The sequence below is a fragment of the Monopterus albus genome, unplaced genomic scaffold, assembly GCF_001952655.1.
Source record: "Monopterus albus unplaced genomic scaffold, M_albus_1.0 scaffold153.1, whole genome shotgun sequence".
NCBI classification, from domain to species: Eukaryota; Metazoa; Chordata; class Actinopteri; order Synbranchiformes; family Synbranchidae; genus Monopterus; species Monopterus albus.
Window position 1 is genome coordinate 383,534 of NW_018128033.1, and position 16,732 is coordinate 400,265.

Consider the following 16,732-nt stretch of genomic DNA (forward strand, 5'->3'; position numbering starts at 1 on the left):
TTATGAAGCAGTAGGTCTTTGCGGCTTCACTCTGCTTGTACAGGCTTGTCTTCCTGTGTGGCTTCCTTCACTAAGGCATCTGGAAGAAAACAGCATCATGCCTCACTCTATATTGGCTTATTGTTTTCTTTGTAATGGGATTGAGCCTGTACCACAGAGCGTTTTCATTACCTGAAGCACATCTAAGTGTTGCACAGTGTGTGGACAATAAGGCGGTTTGATATTTTTGCTAGAATTCACAATAATGCCCCCCAGTCATGTTTCTTATTCACCTCTTGCTGCTCTCATTCACTGTTTTCTCCTCACTGCTGTGTCTTTGGCTGTTGCAGACCCTGGTAGGAGCGTGATGAGCGCGCGCTTCCGCTTGCCTGCTGGCAGATCCTACAATGTCCGGGCGACAGAGCTGGAGCGAGACAGGCAGCACACACAAGTTGTGTGCAACGTACTGCTGCTGGACAACACTGTCCAGGCCTTCAAAGTCAGCGTAAGTACCACCCTTCAATTACTGTACAATCTGATTAACTACGTTTAAAAGTCAGAAAACAAATAGTAGAATCTGTCCATCCTGTTAAAACAGCTTGACTGAGGCAGGAACCTTATGATGCTGTCAACAAATATGCTGGAGCCTTAATTAACCTTAATTAAAACACAGTAACATGATAAAAACCGTACTGCTTTAGATGCTTGTAAACTTAGGCTGCCAATATGTTCTCGTTATACTGTCGCCCAGTGTGTTTTCCATGTCTGTATGTGTTCTGTGGAAATGAGATGACAAATTAGAAAATGTGGAACAAAGGTTTTCAAACGGAGGCACATCTGCCCACCAGGACACAAGAGGGATATGAATCATGTGTTTGTGTCAGAATTTAAACTCTTCCTTTGGCTTCTCGCTTAGTCAGGTGTGAACATACAGACATAATGCACATATTGAGATCTCATTATCTCTGATTTCCATTGTGAATAAGGACAGTCTTTAAAACTCCAGAACCCGCCTGAGAAAAATCACATTTTAGGTTTTATTCATTATTAAAGTAATTGAGTGGTGGCTGTCTGTACATCCATATGTCGCAAAGAGGAACTATTAATGGTCAATTCAGCTTATTTCAGTTCAGCAAAATGCCAACAACTCTAGGTTAAAAAAAAGTACAAAAAGAGGCTCCAGTTACCGACTTTGTGACAACAGCGTACTTCCTGTTTATATTTCCCAGACTCCCACATTATGGGAACTGTAAAAAAAAATCTTTTAATATGAGCTTTATGCACATTGCCCTATAAATGTTTAATGAAATACCATTTTATACAATTGATGAAAACCCATCAAATTCACTTGATACTTTAAAAAGAATATAGAGATGTTCTTTAAGCCATGAAGTGAGCAAAACCCCAACGAGATAAACAAGACATTAGAACACCAGCTCTGCTCCACCTCCTCCCTCTACACTTCAGACATTACTGTAAATTTCTTCTCAAACCCACCTCAAATTAACTTGAGAGTTGGTGGGGAAATTCTTCCTCATGTCCCTACATGTTTGTATACATTTAACAAGCAACCTACACGTTTTTTTTGTTGTTGTAAAGATTAAAATGTTGTTTTCCCCACTGGTCTCAGTGTTCTTCTTCACTGGTGCTGAAGCTTTGAGTTCAGTGGAAGTGTGTGCGTGTGTGCGTGCGTGCTTTATGCTTTGACCAAAGCCAGGTGACAGTTTTGCTTGTGACCGCGGTTACAGCCGTCTGTCACTTCACTGGGTAACACAGTTCCTTTTTCTGTTTTTGTGTTTTGTGTGACTCTCTGTCACCGTCTGTGTGTGATCTGTGCTATGACAGTATGAGCAGGGAAATTCCCTTTGAGTCAGAAAATACAATTCCAATAATAACACCCCCTCTGACAGGTCACATTTTGTGGGTGTTGAAGTCTGTGTGTACATTAATATCGACAAAGATACACAAATAATATAATGCTCATTATGACTGTGCTATTCAACATGCTGAACGATGAAACCATTTTCCTTTAACTGTGAGAGAGAAGTGAGTCTCAAAGATGGTGTCTGTCACATGCCAGTTTGTCTTTCACTTCCTGTCATCTATTTTCTGTTCTGCTGCAATCACTGCAGTTTTGGATGCTTTTTGTTCTTAAGGCTTTATATTCAAATTCATAGGGAATGATCTTTTCATGGTACATCTCCTGAGAAAGTTAGTTTTTGTTGTTCTAAACACTGAAATCATTGTACTTGCACCTATGAGCACAGCTGCAAAGTCATCAGGATGATAACTTTAGTGATACTTGTGAATCTCTCTTTCACTGTTGTCTATAAAATCTTTACTCCCCTTATTTCTTTTCCTCCCTCTCTGCTTGCCGCTCCAGGCTGCGTCTCCCCACCACTTACCACCACCTCGGTCACTGTCAGTCTCTCTGACAGTGTCATTGATCAGACCCCTGCAGCAGCAGTAACTTCCTGGAAAGGCAAGCCATCCTGAGAGCAAGAATACTTCTGTTGATCCTCTCACTGGCCGGCTGGCCTTGATTCTAGTGGAGAGTGACGTTCCAGAGCAGTCGCTTATTGTCATGGAAACCGGAATGCTCATGGCGCTAGGGGTGCGCATGAAGGCTTGTACTGATGACCTTAGAGATGGGAAGCCTTTGGCGACTGAAACAAAGCAGTATGCAGCAGAACCTGGTGCAGCTTGAATGCTTGATAGAAGTTAAGAAATCAAAAATGGTCCGTTACTGATCCATCTCAGTACCAAAGCAGGGCCAGAAGAAGGATTTATTCTCAGTGACAAATGCAGTAGTATCCATAGTAGCCACTACATACCACATAAACACCCAGCTATCTGCAAGTGCTGTTTGATAACCAAGTAGCTGTTAGTAATGAGCAGCAAGGGGCAATGCTGTCAAAAGGCTTGTAACTTAGTGCTGAATGAGGCCTCTGAATGGAATAGACACGAAGGTTGGGGAAATAACCTGCTGACGATGAGAGCCTTAGACATTTAGTCTGAACAGCTGTGGTTTCTGTAGTGGCTGAACCCTATGGCCTCTTAACATTCATATGCAGAAAATGTTCACTGGTTATTCATAGACAGAAAGTAATGTAACCTTCTACCACAACACAGATATGAGGAGGCTAAGCAAGCACACAGGTACATGTCAACTTCTCCTCCTTCACGTAGTCTCTTCCTGTCAGGACAAGCTTCCTCACACATTCCTGAATTTCCATCCTTCTTTGACACAAACACCATATTCAGGTGTGTAAGGCAGGGAAGCAAATTCTTAACCTGCCATGGAAACAGTGGTGCTTTCCCTCTAATGTCACTTTGGATTTCAGTGTTACTGATGTCTGGGGACGTCCTCCCCTCTTGCACTGCAGATAAACCCTGAACCCAAAGGGTGAAACATAAAAATGTACCAGAGCATCTCCCGCTCGCACTTTCTCAGCCAGCCCCTTGTGCTTTGATTTCTCTCTATCGCCACATCTCTCTTTTCTGTCTTCTCTCTCACACACACAGACACTTTCAGTTAGTGGAGCTGGTGAACTGCACAAAGAGTGTTTATCTCACGCAGTGGGTCGTCAGTCACTCCTTTTCTCTTTTCCCCCCTCTCTACATGTCTGTGACTCTCTGTCTTCCTCTTATTTTTGTTTTCACTTGTTCTTTTTCTTTTTGCTTGAGTAGCCAGTCCACAAGGTAGCCACAGTATGGAGCTGCTGCCATCGTAGTTTGTCAGAGTATAGCGAAAAATGTGAAAGTGTGTGTGTGTGTGTGTGTGTGTGTGTGTGTGTGTGTGTGTGTGTGTAGACATGCGTGCCTGTGTTCCTGGCTCAGTTTTAACAATGTATAGCTGATGTATAGCTGTTTCCTCTTGCATTTGCAGCCACTGCACATTTGGCTCTCATGCTTTTAGAATACCAGATGAGGTTAGCACCTACACACACCCACCCACAGACACACACAGAGCAGTAATGGGTTTCCAGGGGTCGAGGGGTGTAAGAAGTACACAGAGGGCACCCACATCCAGCTTGAAAAGCTGGTTCATACAAAGGGGAAGCAGTGGGCACACTCTCACAGAAAATCACAGTCTCAGACTAGTGTGTGAATAGCTGCACTTGGTGAAGCATCATATCAAAGGTTTGCATGTGTTTTCACTTCCACATTTTGTCTCTTCACCCCGGTCAGTTGGTTAAATCATCAGATGTTTCGGGTGGTTTTTCTGTTCGTCAGCCTGAAACTGAAGTAGCCAGTCTATTTGTTGCCCTGTCAGGAAATCTCTGATGTTACCGCTAATTTGTCCACACATGCATTTTTTAACAAGTTGATCCTCGATTGAAAAGTGAAACGACAGAAAAGACAGAAATAGCACGTCATGTCAGTCAGATGTATTATTATAAATACAATTTTTTTTTTTTTAGGTCACAGCAGCACAACAAAACGCCAGTGTTTTTGGGTTGAGCTGTGTTGGAGAACAAAGATGCATTTTCAGTGGCTTTATGCCGATAAAAGGCAGAAACGGAAAAAGGCTAACTGTATATTTACAAATCCTCCAACACTAATGTAGTATGAGATTTTAATGTTGAAATAAAAATGGCGTAACGACTTATCAAACCCAGAATTTTCTTTTCGCATCGTCCAGACGCTGTAGTAAAGATGTAGGGAAGTGAGCACAAAGGGTTTCAGAGCTGACTCACACTTAACAAGGCTTTGACAGTAGTAGATGGCTGACACACGTGCACAGCAGTGCGCACCAGGAAAAGACCTGGTGTACGCTGGTGATCCCAGAGGGCTACCTTCTCAATTGTCATTCCATTTGCTCTCACCTCACACACAAACACACGTACACACACACATTTTACTCACATAAGCTGAGCTGTAAAAGGTGTGTCACTTAGAGAAAGGGGAGAGGTGGACAAGAGCAGTGTGTGTGTTCTGTGCGTTCTCCTTTGGGAGCTGTGATAGAGTTACAGTCCGTGGCAGGATCAGGTGTAAATTTCTGCTCCACTTGTGGTCCCACAGTTTATCCTGTCGCCCTTCCTACTCTCTCATGAAACAGTGTGATACTAACAGACTGTTTAATACATCGTTCCTCCCTTTTTCTATTATTATGGCATTAATCCTCATCTCTGCCTTCTCCTCCCCTTGTCTGTCCATCCCTCTCTGTCATGTTTTTTTTCTTTTACCACCTTATTTTCATTTTTCTTTAGCTTCTGTTTATTATGACAATTTATTGACTGGTTCTATTGCAAGAATACAACAGTTTGGACGTGACAATACTGTAATGTTACCATTCCCAAAATGTGTGGGCTGCAGTGTTGTAGTTGTGTTTCCATCTTTAGTTCCTTTTCTAAATAAACACGGTTTAGATACTGGATTAAGCTGGACTGGTTTATTAAGCGCATGTGTTGAGAAGCCTGTACATGTTGTGGTTGAGGTGTTTCTGGTTCTGTAGCTACTGGCCACATTAAAGCGCCTAGGACTCAATCACTTTCCTGAACTCTGTCTTTCCTCTTCCTTTTTCCACGTCTCTCCTTCGTTCCAGCTTCACCACAGATGGATGATGGACTGTGTCAGTTTTGTCTCTCTTTCTTTTTTCATAATAATTTTTAGTAGTAACTGACTCTTCTCTCTCTGCTGCTCATCTCATTATAATTTTGCCATTTTTACTGAGTGGAAAAGCAAGTGAAACGTATTGCTCTGTGAAAATGTATAACTCTTATTTTATGCTAATAGGTTCACATCAAGGGAGGATATAGGCTTATTAGGTCTAGTGTTTCTGTATAATGTAGTATACTTTGTACTGTTGAAGTAAATTGTGTTTTTCTTTTTGCCTCTCTTTGTGTTTTCTGCTTCTGTCTCAGAAGTCACAACTTTTTAGTATCTGCGGTGCAGAAATAATGACTGATGGCAGATAGTTAACCTACATAAAAAAAAAGATGAATCCACAGGTGTAAATCGCTAACACTTTCATCATGCAGGTTTGTAGTAGGAATACTATGTTAATTAGAGCTTTATAACTTTGCTAAATTGGTAGAGAGATGTCAGATGGTGTTATTGTCATTAAACAAGCCATGTTCTGCCCCATGTGGTCGGGCCGATACCAGTGAGGATGAAATGCTTCTGTAGCAGTGTGAGTGCTTATTTGAAGTTTGTGGAAGCAAAGGGATTTTCCCAACCCCGTGCTTCAGTCTCATCTTCAGTGTGGCACAGACAGGACGTGGTTTAATCACATCTCAGTCACGTGCCCTTACTGTTTGCTCAGTGACGAGGCAAAGGTGTGGTTCTTTATGTAATCTGATGGACCAAGTGTTTTCTGTTCCTCTCTGCAGAAGTCGGATCATGGCCAGGTGTTGCTGGATGCTGTCTTTAAGCACCTGGAGCTGACTGAGAGAGATTACTTTGGCCTGCACTTGACTGATGACTCGTCAGACGCACCAGTCAGTATCATTTATTTATTTACTTTACAGGAGTGTGTGTGTTTGTCTTTTGGGTTGTGAGCATTGTTAGGTAGACTTTTCCATCCATAATATCTCAACTGGACGTTGCCATGAAATGCAAGTGTTTTGATTTTGATATTACATTAACAGAAGGCCATCTGAAAGTGTGTGCGTTCACATGTGGATGCATGTGTTAGCCTGCAAGACGTTAATACGTCCTTAGTTGAGGTTAATACATTAATACTCCAGAGCCCTGTAAGAGGACTCTGGAGATGCTCTGTATTTGGGTCAGTCTCATAAAAATCTGATACATGTGTCTGTGTGTAAATATCGGTCTAGACTGTACGTTGACTATATGTCAGTGTGTACAGTATGTATGGGTGTGGGTTTTCATCCATGCACACAGTGTTTGAGGATTTCTGACAGGTGTGTGTGTGTGTGTGGTTACTGGTGAATAATTTATGTTGTGTAGTCATGCTGTCGAAGCATTGTGGTGTCTCTAAGTGTCTCTTAATCAATTTTTTACAGCGCTGGCTCGATCCCAACAAGCCCATCAGGAAACAGTTGAAAAGTAGGTGAAATCTACAACACACCACCTAAAACTGACCAGTCCTGTCCACCTTAAGCAAACAACAAAAGGTCCTAACACCAAGAACGTTCACTCACATCGTACTTAAATGTAACCAGCCAGGTGAAGCAGTAGTCTGCAGCTCAGTCTCACTGATGGAGGAAAGTCCACACTCCACCTCAAGCTAAAGTCTCTGGATTTAAAATTCTGAATCTCCCTTAAGCAATGATTAAACTTCATCTCAACTCTTATTTGAAACATGTGGAACAATTAAGAAGCAGCAGCAGTTCTCCTCCAGCAATGATTGAACTGAGCTTCAACTCATGATGCTATGCTGAGTGACTGAGTCATTGAGGAGGAACACAGGGATTTGTATTTTACACAGTGCAAGAACAGAGGCTGATGCATTCGTAGAAATGTAGGCTCATAAAAAATATGTACAGTACAGTATAATGCCAGTAACATGTTTTTGGTAATAGAAATAAATATAATGCCAATAACATGTTTTTGGTAATAGAAATAAATGTTCCACACACTTATAGATCTTTACAATCTTAGCAGGCATTCAGACTGAGCGTGGTAAATCACAACTCACTACTGTGTTTTTATGCAAGGGGCTGCTGCATTGGTCAGGAGGGTGAGGGGTTGCAGTTGGAGTGTTGTAGGCATATACGGTATGGCCATGCTGAGACGAGTCAGCTTGAGTGGCTTCATTCATGTTTCCAGCCTGGGAGTTTCCATTATGTTTTACTTAGCCAAGATGCTAACGCAGCCTACTCTACCTTGATAGATAAAAAGCACTGAACATGCATACTATGTCATTATGATGCATTAACTGTGGCCCAAGTATCAGAGTGGATAGCATTTAATGATCATGCTAATAAGGTAAACAAAAGAGTCTCCTACCCATGGGTGTCCACATGCTGACCATCCCCCGTACATGATTGGTCAATGCAGCCCTTTTGACAGATGATGTCATCATCCAGTGTGGCAAAAGTTGGCGCTGTGACATTTTGACGGTGCTGATGCCAGCTGCAGTGAACGTAGTCCTCCTGCACAAATGAATGGAGAGGGCTGTGTTTTTTCACACCTTTGAAACTCAGTCTGAATGTGGCCTTAGATACAAGTAGAACATTGAAACTAGTAATCACAGTACAGCCAGTGTTCTCTAAATCAAGCACAGGCATCCTCCCCAGTATATTATAATTTCTGCCAAGTTGTTTTGTCCCTCTAACTGTCATTCTTTGTTTCAGGAGGGTCTCCCCATAATTTGAGCTTCAGAGTCAAATTCTTTGTGTCAGACCCCAGTAAACTTCAGGAAGAATACACACGGTAAGAGAATACATTTAACTGAGTAAACGTTGTTGTTGTTGTTGTTGTTGTACTGAGGACCACTCACGTAAATGCTCAGTATTATCTAATGGTGTTTGAGACAAGGGACTGCAAATCTGAAAATGTTCTGTGTTGTAAGTACTAACACGGAACATTGTTGTGTGTGTGTGTGTGTGTGTATTGTTTTTTTTATTTTTATTTTTTTAAATAAGCTTTACTAGAAACATACATAATAAAATAACATTTTGCTAATATGGTGGGGGCACAGGTGGATGTCAGGCAAACTCACATGAACATGCAGCGGCCTGGATTGTATGCCCATTCAAGGAAATCCTTAAACTATCACGTAATACTTTATTCTATTAGAAAAAAGTCTCGCAAGCGAGAGTTTGTGAGGCGTATATAAACAGAGTTGCTTCTGCATAGGAATATTAGAACATACAGTATGTACACCTAATTTTTCGAGCTTTAGGTCACGGCTAAGCTGTTAATTCACTGTTGTAAATTTGCAGATAAGTCAGAAAACAAGAAAAAGCGCCATGGGCTCTTAAAGTCTAGGTGCCACTCACAGTTGTAAATATGGCACATAATGTCCCAGAGCTTGTCACCGAAGAAGGGACATGTTGCATACTGTGTGATTATAATGAGTAAATACTTTTCTTAACCTAATGCTTGGTTTTCTGAAAAGACCTTTTGGGATCTAATCATTGCAATTGGAATCCGAGGACCAGGGCTTCACTGCCTCGCTTGATGAAGGCTCATTAGAGAAAATTAAATGCCGGTTTGTTTTGTATCAAGGCCATAATGTGGACTCCAACCCACAGTTCTGCAAACATAAGCTCTGTAACACTGCGCTCTACATAAACAACATGCAGAGGAGGTGTCACAGTGCCATATCCTATTTTCTCCCTGGTGTTTGTTTCAGCTTCTCAGTCGTGGCCACGCTCTCTGAGCCTTATCAACACTTTGTTTACAGCTTGTAACGGTGAATAGTGAGCCTTGGATCTGACATGCTGATCTAGTGTTTTGTGAATTCCACAAGTCTCAGCCAGCACACTCCTCGCCGTGCTGTGTTTATGACATCGGTGGTGTCAGCAGCATTTTATTACATAATACTGATGACCCGGGGGGACATTATTTTCAACAGGCATATTATCAGTGTTAACATTGTAATCTGACTGGCTTGCATCTGTTGGCTGCTTGTCTTGACATCATATTATATTCCATTTACACAGACGATGGCTTACTGGTCTCATAACCTAATGCAGTGTGTTGTGCCCCTCAGGTACCAATATTTTCTTCAGATCAAGCAAGATATTTTAACTGGAAGGTGAGTATGTTGCTGTTTTGACATGGGGAGAACATCCTGCCTGATAAAGAGCTGCTAGATGCCCTTATAGAACTGTTGTCACTGCAGTAATGTTGGTTTTAATGAGGGACGGTAGTGGGTGAAAGAACTATGTCTTTTGTGTTGATCCAATGCTGAATCATCTGTGTGTCGCTTTGTGTGTGTGTTCCTGTTGCTTCCAGATTGCCCTGTCCACACAACACAGCTGCACTGCTGGCATCCTATGCTGTTCAATGTAAGTAGTGCTCCCCGGATACACCCACTCTACATAACAATGGAAAGGCAATTCATTAGGCCTCTCCTTAGCCACACACACACACACACACACACACACACACGCTGTTAAATGTTATGACTGTGGTTGTTGCAGTTATCGCTGCTTCTCTGAAGCCATTACGATTCAATTAAGCTGTGTGGTGGTATTTGATATCGACTGAAGTGATATAAATATTCTATGAGACCATGACTTGTTCTTTCAATAAGGACTAGTTCAAAATCAGTCTTACTGACCAAACGTTCTAGAGAGTCATGTAAGCATACAGCCCAGCGGATGTTTTAGGGTAACAGGTGTAGATAACAGGCATTATCCTTCATTTCCTACTTGTTATTGATGGCCTAAACATTGCTATATCATGCAGTTGGCAACTGAATAAAATGGAGTGTTCCACTGTGGTGCGCTGTTTTTGTTTTCTTTGCTTTTTCACACATTTTCACCTATTTTAACACCTCCTATGTTTTCCAAACCCACTAGTTTAAAAAAAAAAAAAAAAGCAACATGCAGATCTACAGACCGGTCTGTGCCAGTGGACATGCAGCCTCAGTGCTAATCTCATCTGGTGCTGTGATTTAGCATTTGGGCTAAATGTTGACTGGGCCCCTCTGTCATCAGAATAATGGCTCCTGACACGCTGTCTCTCTTTTACCGCTGCTCGTTGTTTTCTTGCAGCCTGTTTTTCTGGTCTGTTTTTTTATCTCTGAGTTTTTCTCCTCCCTCCGCCTCTCTTGTCCCGCTCCACTCCACTTCTCTGGTGTATATTTTGTGGAATTTGCACTGCAGCAGTAAATAGGTCAGAGAAGAGATTTGGCCTAGACTCCCAACATCATGACACTACTTTTACACACTTGCACACATACACTATGTAGCTGGATCCACATTGTCACTTCGCTTAGTGCCAGCCCAGATTATGAGGATAAATGTTTGTGTTTGGAAAAACGGCTTGAAGCAGCTGCTGTGCTGCCAGTTTAGTTAGCTCAGCTCAAGTGCCATCACTGATCGCTCTAAATCCCACACTCAATCTTGGGTTTTCAAACACCATAAATCTCACCCAGTCTGGAAGCCATAGCAACGCCTTCCTCAGCAGTAAAGGTGTTTTGTTAAAGACAAACTGACACAATTTCTTTATTTTAAAACAGCAGATGTGGGCTTGTGTAATGCAGCTGTTCGTATCTCCAGAAGCTATTGCATCACCAAACACTGACATCTTTAAAGCTGGTTTTCATAGAGTTGCATGGTGTTGAATTTGTTAATTTATTCATGTTGACAGTGGAGGATGTTTGGGGGAGTAAACATAGCTTGGGTAGGTTAGGTTTTCAGTCCAGTGTTAATTGTTAATACAGGTTTTCAGAACTGTTGAGACACATTTCTTGAAGCCTTCCAGGACAAAGACAAAATGAACTGTATCTAAAAAGCTTATTACAGTACACTGGAAAATCAACATCAACAAGTGATTCATTCGGCCTTTGTCTCAGCATCACATCCTTGAGCGGGGTCAGGCCAGAGGGCTCCGTCCACATCTCAGGCAACACCCTCCTGGCCTCCTCTTCCTCCTCATACACCATCTCTTACACACACTCTTCCTCCTCTGCCTCTGATTGTTCCTATCCATTGTTGGTTTCAACTTCAAATCACGTCTTCCACGTGGGCACTCTGAGTTCATAATTAGCAACAAGTGTGAACAACTTTGAGTCATAGTGTGGAAACTATGACAGCTGTGCTGAAACTCTATTTAACTTCTGCCACCTGTGTTTACCATTGTGCATAACAAGTGCATCACAGTGCACAGTATGTTTTAGTGACTTATTCAGAGCTTTGCAAAAAGACTGAATCAGATCTGAAAATTTTGTGTAACCAGGTGAATATTGTTTAAAGTTTTGCAAAAAGAGTTACTCATCCAATAAATGAGTTTTGGCAGTTGACAGTTTTGTTTTACAATGCCTGTAAATCCATCGTCACAAATAGGGTCAAATGGCTTGTTTTGTGCTTTGTTGATCAGTAAACATCATAATAGGAAGCCCGAACCTAGTCTCTCCCAATTTGAGCCAAACTACAGCTGAGTATGGATTTCACATCAGATGATAACTATAAAAAGAGAGATCAGGTTGTCAGCTAGTCTTTGTGCTTCACATTAAACATGCTAAAAGTAATAACTGAAGCCTGAAGTAAAAGCAACATTATCCAACTCCACTGAGATGTAAGCTGTCTGCTGTACATGGATGTCTCCCTAGAGCTGTGTCCACATCAATATGCAGTTGAGCTGGAATTGATTCATCGGTCAATATGCCTAGTCGCCCAAGTAGTTGGTTAGTGAATTGATACTATGTTTGTGCTTTCACTGCTAGCTAGTGAGCATATGGCTTTGGGAGTTTGCTCTGAAAGCTACCAGCGATCTGGGAATCATCTTACTCCTGCTTGTTATCTACAATTACTCTTTTCTTCATCTTTAATAATATGATAAAATATGGTTGTGTTAGCTCTTGGTAACACACACAGACACACCTGTGCACTTATATACAACATCCATACGCTGTGCTTATTCTGTGTGTTGCTTGTTGTGATACTGTGCACTTTTCATAGAAGATACTTGTCAGAGGCTATGAGAAAATTTGCAGCTAAGGTGTGAAGACTCATTATTTTTTGTCACCAGTGAGTGATTGTTCCAGCACCTTCTTGTGTCAGTAAATGCACACCACTAAGTAAAGTAGATTGCAGGAAGATTGCAAGTGTGAGATCATGGTTGTTTGAGAAAGTTCAGAGGAAGAAGGTCAATTATCAAGCAGAAATTTAACTAAGGATGTTGATGAAAAGGTTTCTGTATGTCTGTGGTTGGTGCTATTTTGGTTAATGAGGATGGTTATGATCAGCATTGGCTAAATGGTTTTCACTGGCAACAGGGTATATTGGCTCTGCCCCAGGATAGAAGACAGATTCGTTACAATCCAGTGCCATAGAAATGTTTCTAAAGCGATATTTATGAAGCATACCTGTGCACGATGAGTGCAGGCCTCTGTCATCCCCGATGTTGTCTCATTTTGTCTTTCCTCCTCTCTGCCTGTTAAATTGACATTGTACCAATCTCTCTTTCTCCCTCTCTCTTTATTTCTGTGCAGCTGAACTGGGGGATTACAGTGAAACAGAGCATAGTTCAGGCTATTTGTCTGACTACTGTTTCATCCCCAACCCTCCACAGGACTTCCACAAAGAGGTCGCCAAACATCACCAGCAGCACAGGTACACTGAGATACACACAAAACCAGCTGTGATCCCACACACAATCAAGTCCATGTACAAACCTGAAGGAACTAAGACATTCAACTGGACCTGAAAGGAGTTCTGTGTGTCCAGATAAACACGTGTCTGTTCAGGAAAGTCACTGCCAAGTGAAATGCTGTTGTAATTTGTTGTTGCATTTAATTAGTTTTGCAACAGAGACTGTGTTTATGCTACAGTTTATCTGACCATTTCTTAATTTTCTTTGCAATTGCCTTTTTTTCTTAATTCTGTCTCTCTGGAACATGCTCTCACCCTGCCTATCCTGGCATCCTCGCTCCCTTTCCTCCCCCGCACAACCCCCCTCCCTGTCTGTCTTTCAACCCTACTCTCTCTCAGTGGTCTATCTCCTGCCCAGTCAGAGTTTAATTATCTGAACACAGCACGTACGCTGGAGCTCTATGGGGTAGAGCTGCACTATGCAAGGGTAAGTCAGGTTGTTTCATGTCTTCTTGCCTGTTTTGGTGTGTGTGTGTGTGTTAAAGAGTATTGTATATACAGTTTGTGTTTGCTGCTGTTTACCTAATGGGTCATGTTTTTTCCACAAAGACCTGAGCAGAACAAGATAATTTAGTTCATATCCACCTTCAGCCATTGTTATTCAAGTTGATATCATGAAGTCTCTATCTGCAAAAGGTTTTCCCTCCCTCACTGTTACAACACGGTCAGTAGTTTTATTATTATGAGCTGAGGAGCCAAGCAGCCTGCCTCAGTGGGAAGGAGTGCACGTTGGAGGAGCTGTACTGTGATGTCCACATCCTACAGAAATGCCACACATTAGTGTTCAGTATCAAAATAAAGCAATTTTCTGTGGAGTAAGCAAAACGGTGTCCCCAGCCAGACCAAACCAGTCTTGAGCCTGATTTTCCAGTTTAAACTATTCATGATTATTAAGGAAAATGAATCAAAACCCTTAGAAAATTTGCCTTGTATTCATAAAACAAAACAAGACAAGGTCTGGCTGTTTTCAGATAGCTGTACTTGAAATGTAGCAGACAGGAAGCGTATCCAAACACGGAAGAAGATGAAGACTGGCTTTTATTTTAGAAATAAATCTTAAACTGGTGGAAACTACCTTTCTACCTGCGATTGATTATGGCGCTATACTGTATATGCATGCAGTCGCCTCTACTCTATGAAGCCTTGATTCAGTGTACCATGCATCCTTGTATTTCATTACAAATGCAAAGTCTTGTAGAATTTAAACACATAATAAGAGTCTGTTTTTATTTTGTGAATGGAGTTTTTGTTTGCGTTGAATTTAGTGTCTTGTAAATGTGTATGGCTGCCATCTTGGCCAGGTCTCTTGAAAAAGAGATCTTTATCTCAGTGAGACTTCCTGTTGAAATGAAGGTTAAATAGAAAACAAACCTTGCACATTGTCCTCTCCTACTGTTTCGGTGTCTCTGTTCGGCTCCCCTGCTGCCACCCCTGCTAAACATGCACTCTGTTCCCCTCTCTTCAGGACCAGAGTAATACAGAGATTCTCATTGGGGTGACATCTGCCGGCATTATGGTTTACAAGAACAGGGTACGGATCAACTGTTTCCCATGGTGAGTACCATACACATCCAGAAGGTAAAAATACATGTTAAGTATTCAGGTCAACTATCTGAGTGTAACAACAAATGTACAAAGATTTTATTTCTGTGAGGCACTTAGTCAGGGTGGACTGAGTTTTAGCAGTGATGATTTAGAGCATAAGTAATCATTGCTGTAGCACTAAAGACTGTAATGTCGGCTGATATTACTGAGGGCCAAAATTTCCTTCTGTTCCAGCTAAACAGCATATTTCTTGGTTTGGGGGCTAGAGAGAGAAATAGAGTGAGAGGGAACACAATAGAATGCTTATTATGTACCTGTAAACAAAACTGCTGTTTCAAAGACTCAGTGAAAGAAGCTTGTGATCAACTCCTGCAGTGAACCTGGCAGTGAAGCTACTTTGTGGCTAACAACCGCAAACCTGGCAGCTCTCAGTTGTGAATGTGTATATCTGTGTGGATGAGAGAAACCGAGAGAGAAACTGCTAGAAAAAAAGAACAAGAATTCTCCATTGATATTTTCCTACGAAAGCAGAACCACAGCTGAACCTTCACTTCCTTACTGTCTGTGCTTCGAGCTGTAATTGTAGGCGAGTAGAGAGCGCTTCTCTGTCATCTCCCCCCGGCTAGATTTGCCCTGATACTGGGAATCAAGCTGTGGCTGTTCTTGTCACAGACCCACCTCTGTGCCAGTCGGTCTTCTGCTGGATCCACTCAAACCACCTACAGGAATTGTTTTTGCTGAGAAATGCTCTTTTTTAGGATTATGCAGATGAGTCTGCTAGATTTTTCTGGGGGAGGGCTTCGTGTTAAACTAGGTTTCCTGTAAATATTATTGGTATCAGATCTGTTTTCTTTCCTTCTCTCTTTGTCCTTGTTTCACCTCTTTATATCTAATTCACATAGTATAATCGCTTTTTAGGTCTCTTGCTCTCCAAAGCACTGATTCTTAGAAGTCTGGTGCTACATGGAGGAAGGCTAAATGTTAATGGGTGCCGGGGGTGGGAGAATAACCACTCAGATCCGCATAACTCAAGATAATTCACTCATATGTAGGCTTAACAGACACACACTCATGCTGTGCACACATAGTGGCTGGTGTGTATGTGTGTGAAAACAGTATTATGAGTTTGTAGAATGACAGATTTGGTTTAACTCACTTTATGGAGAGATCAAGTTCATGAATCTGAGGACTTGCCCCTCATTCATAGGGGGCATGTGTGTGTGTAGCTATCTTTGTGAGAGCCAGTTTAACTTGAGAAGTGAAGACATTTTTGGGAAGTGAGGACATTTTGGCTAGTCTTAGCTTTCTGTGTATGTGTGTGCAAATCCAGTCAGCTGAGCTAAATTTAGAGACCAGCAGCGGTATCCCCAACAGCTGTCCGCTACCATGTGTGAGAAAGAAAGAGAGAGGGAGAGAGGGAGAGTGTCTCAACCTTACGCTCACTTCTCTCTCTCAATTCTGTCTTCATCCCCTCTTCAACAAAGGCTCACTGTTTTTGTCTGCTTTAGTCTCATGCTCCCTCCTTCTCTTGTCGTTTTCCACTTTCCTTTTGATACAGTAAATTGTACTGTAAGATAAAGAAGAGTTGAGAGGCTTGGACATAGTCTCTAAAAATGAGAGAGACATTTGTGTTTTTGCCTTCTTCCTATTTCTGTTCACAGCAGCCTGATAAATGAGCCACACTTAGATGGGGCATGACTCACGCTCTGCCTAAGTGTGTGTGTGTGTGTGTGTGTTTGCCCCTGCAAGTGTGTGTGAGTAAGTATGTGAAACAGGGGTGCCCAAAGTGGGGCACATTTGTTTTGGCCCGTGGGGACATTTCTTGGCCCCCCACAATTTATTATGCCACCCCAGTTGTCAGGTCAAGCAGCTCCCAGCTCAGCTCGCAACCCGCCAATAAAACAAGGAGAAGAAGAAGAAGAAGAAGAACAACAACAACAACAACAACACGAAGAACGGCGAAGTATCAA

General features: G+C 41.9%; 1 protein-coding gene across 1 annotated transcript in view; it reads left to right on the forward strand.

Moving 5' to 3' along the window:
* ptpn4a (protein tyrosine phosphatase non-receptor type 4a) overlaps positions 1-16,732 on the forward strand; it is a 60,974-nt gene that overhangs the window by 22,666 nt on the left and 21,576 nt on the right. The window contains 9 exon segments of the mRNA XM_020614895.1: positions 330-484; positions 6,315-6,422; positions 6,951-6,993; positions 8,244-8,322; positions 9,608-9,652; positions 9,853-9,905; positions 13,058-13,178; positions 13,557-13,644; positions 14,683-14,771. Coding sequence (XP_020470551.1) covers positions 347-484; positions 6,315-6,422; positions 6,951-6,993; positions 8,244-8,322; positions 9,608-9,652; positions 9,853-9,905; positions 13,058-13,178; positions 13,557-13,644; positions 14,683-14,771 — 764 coding nt within the window. The 5' untranslated portion in view covers positions 330-346.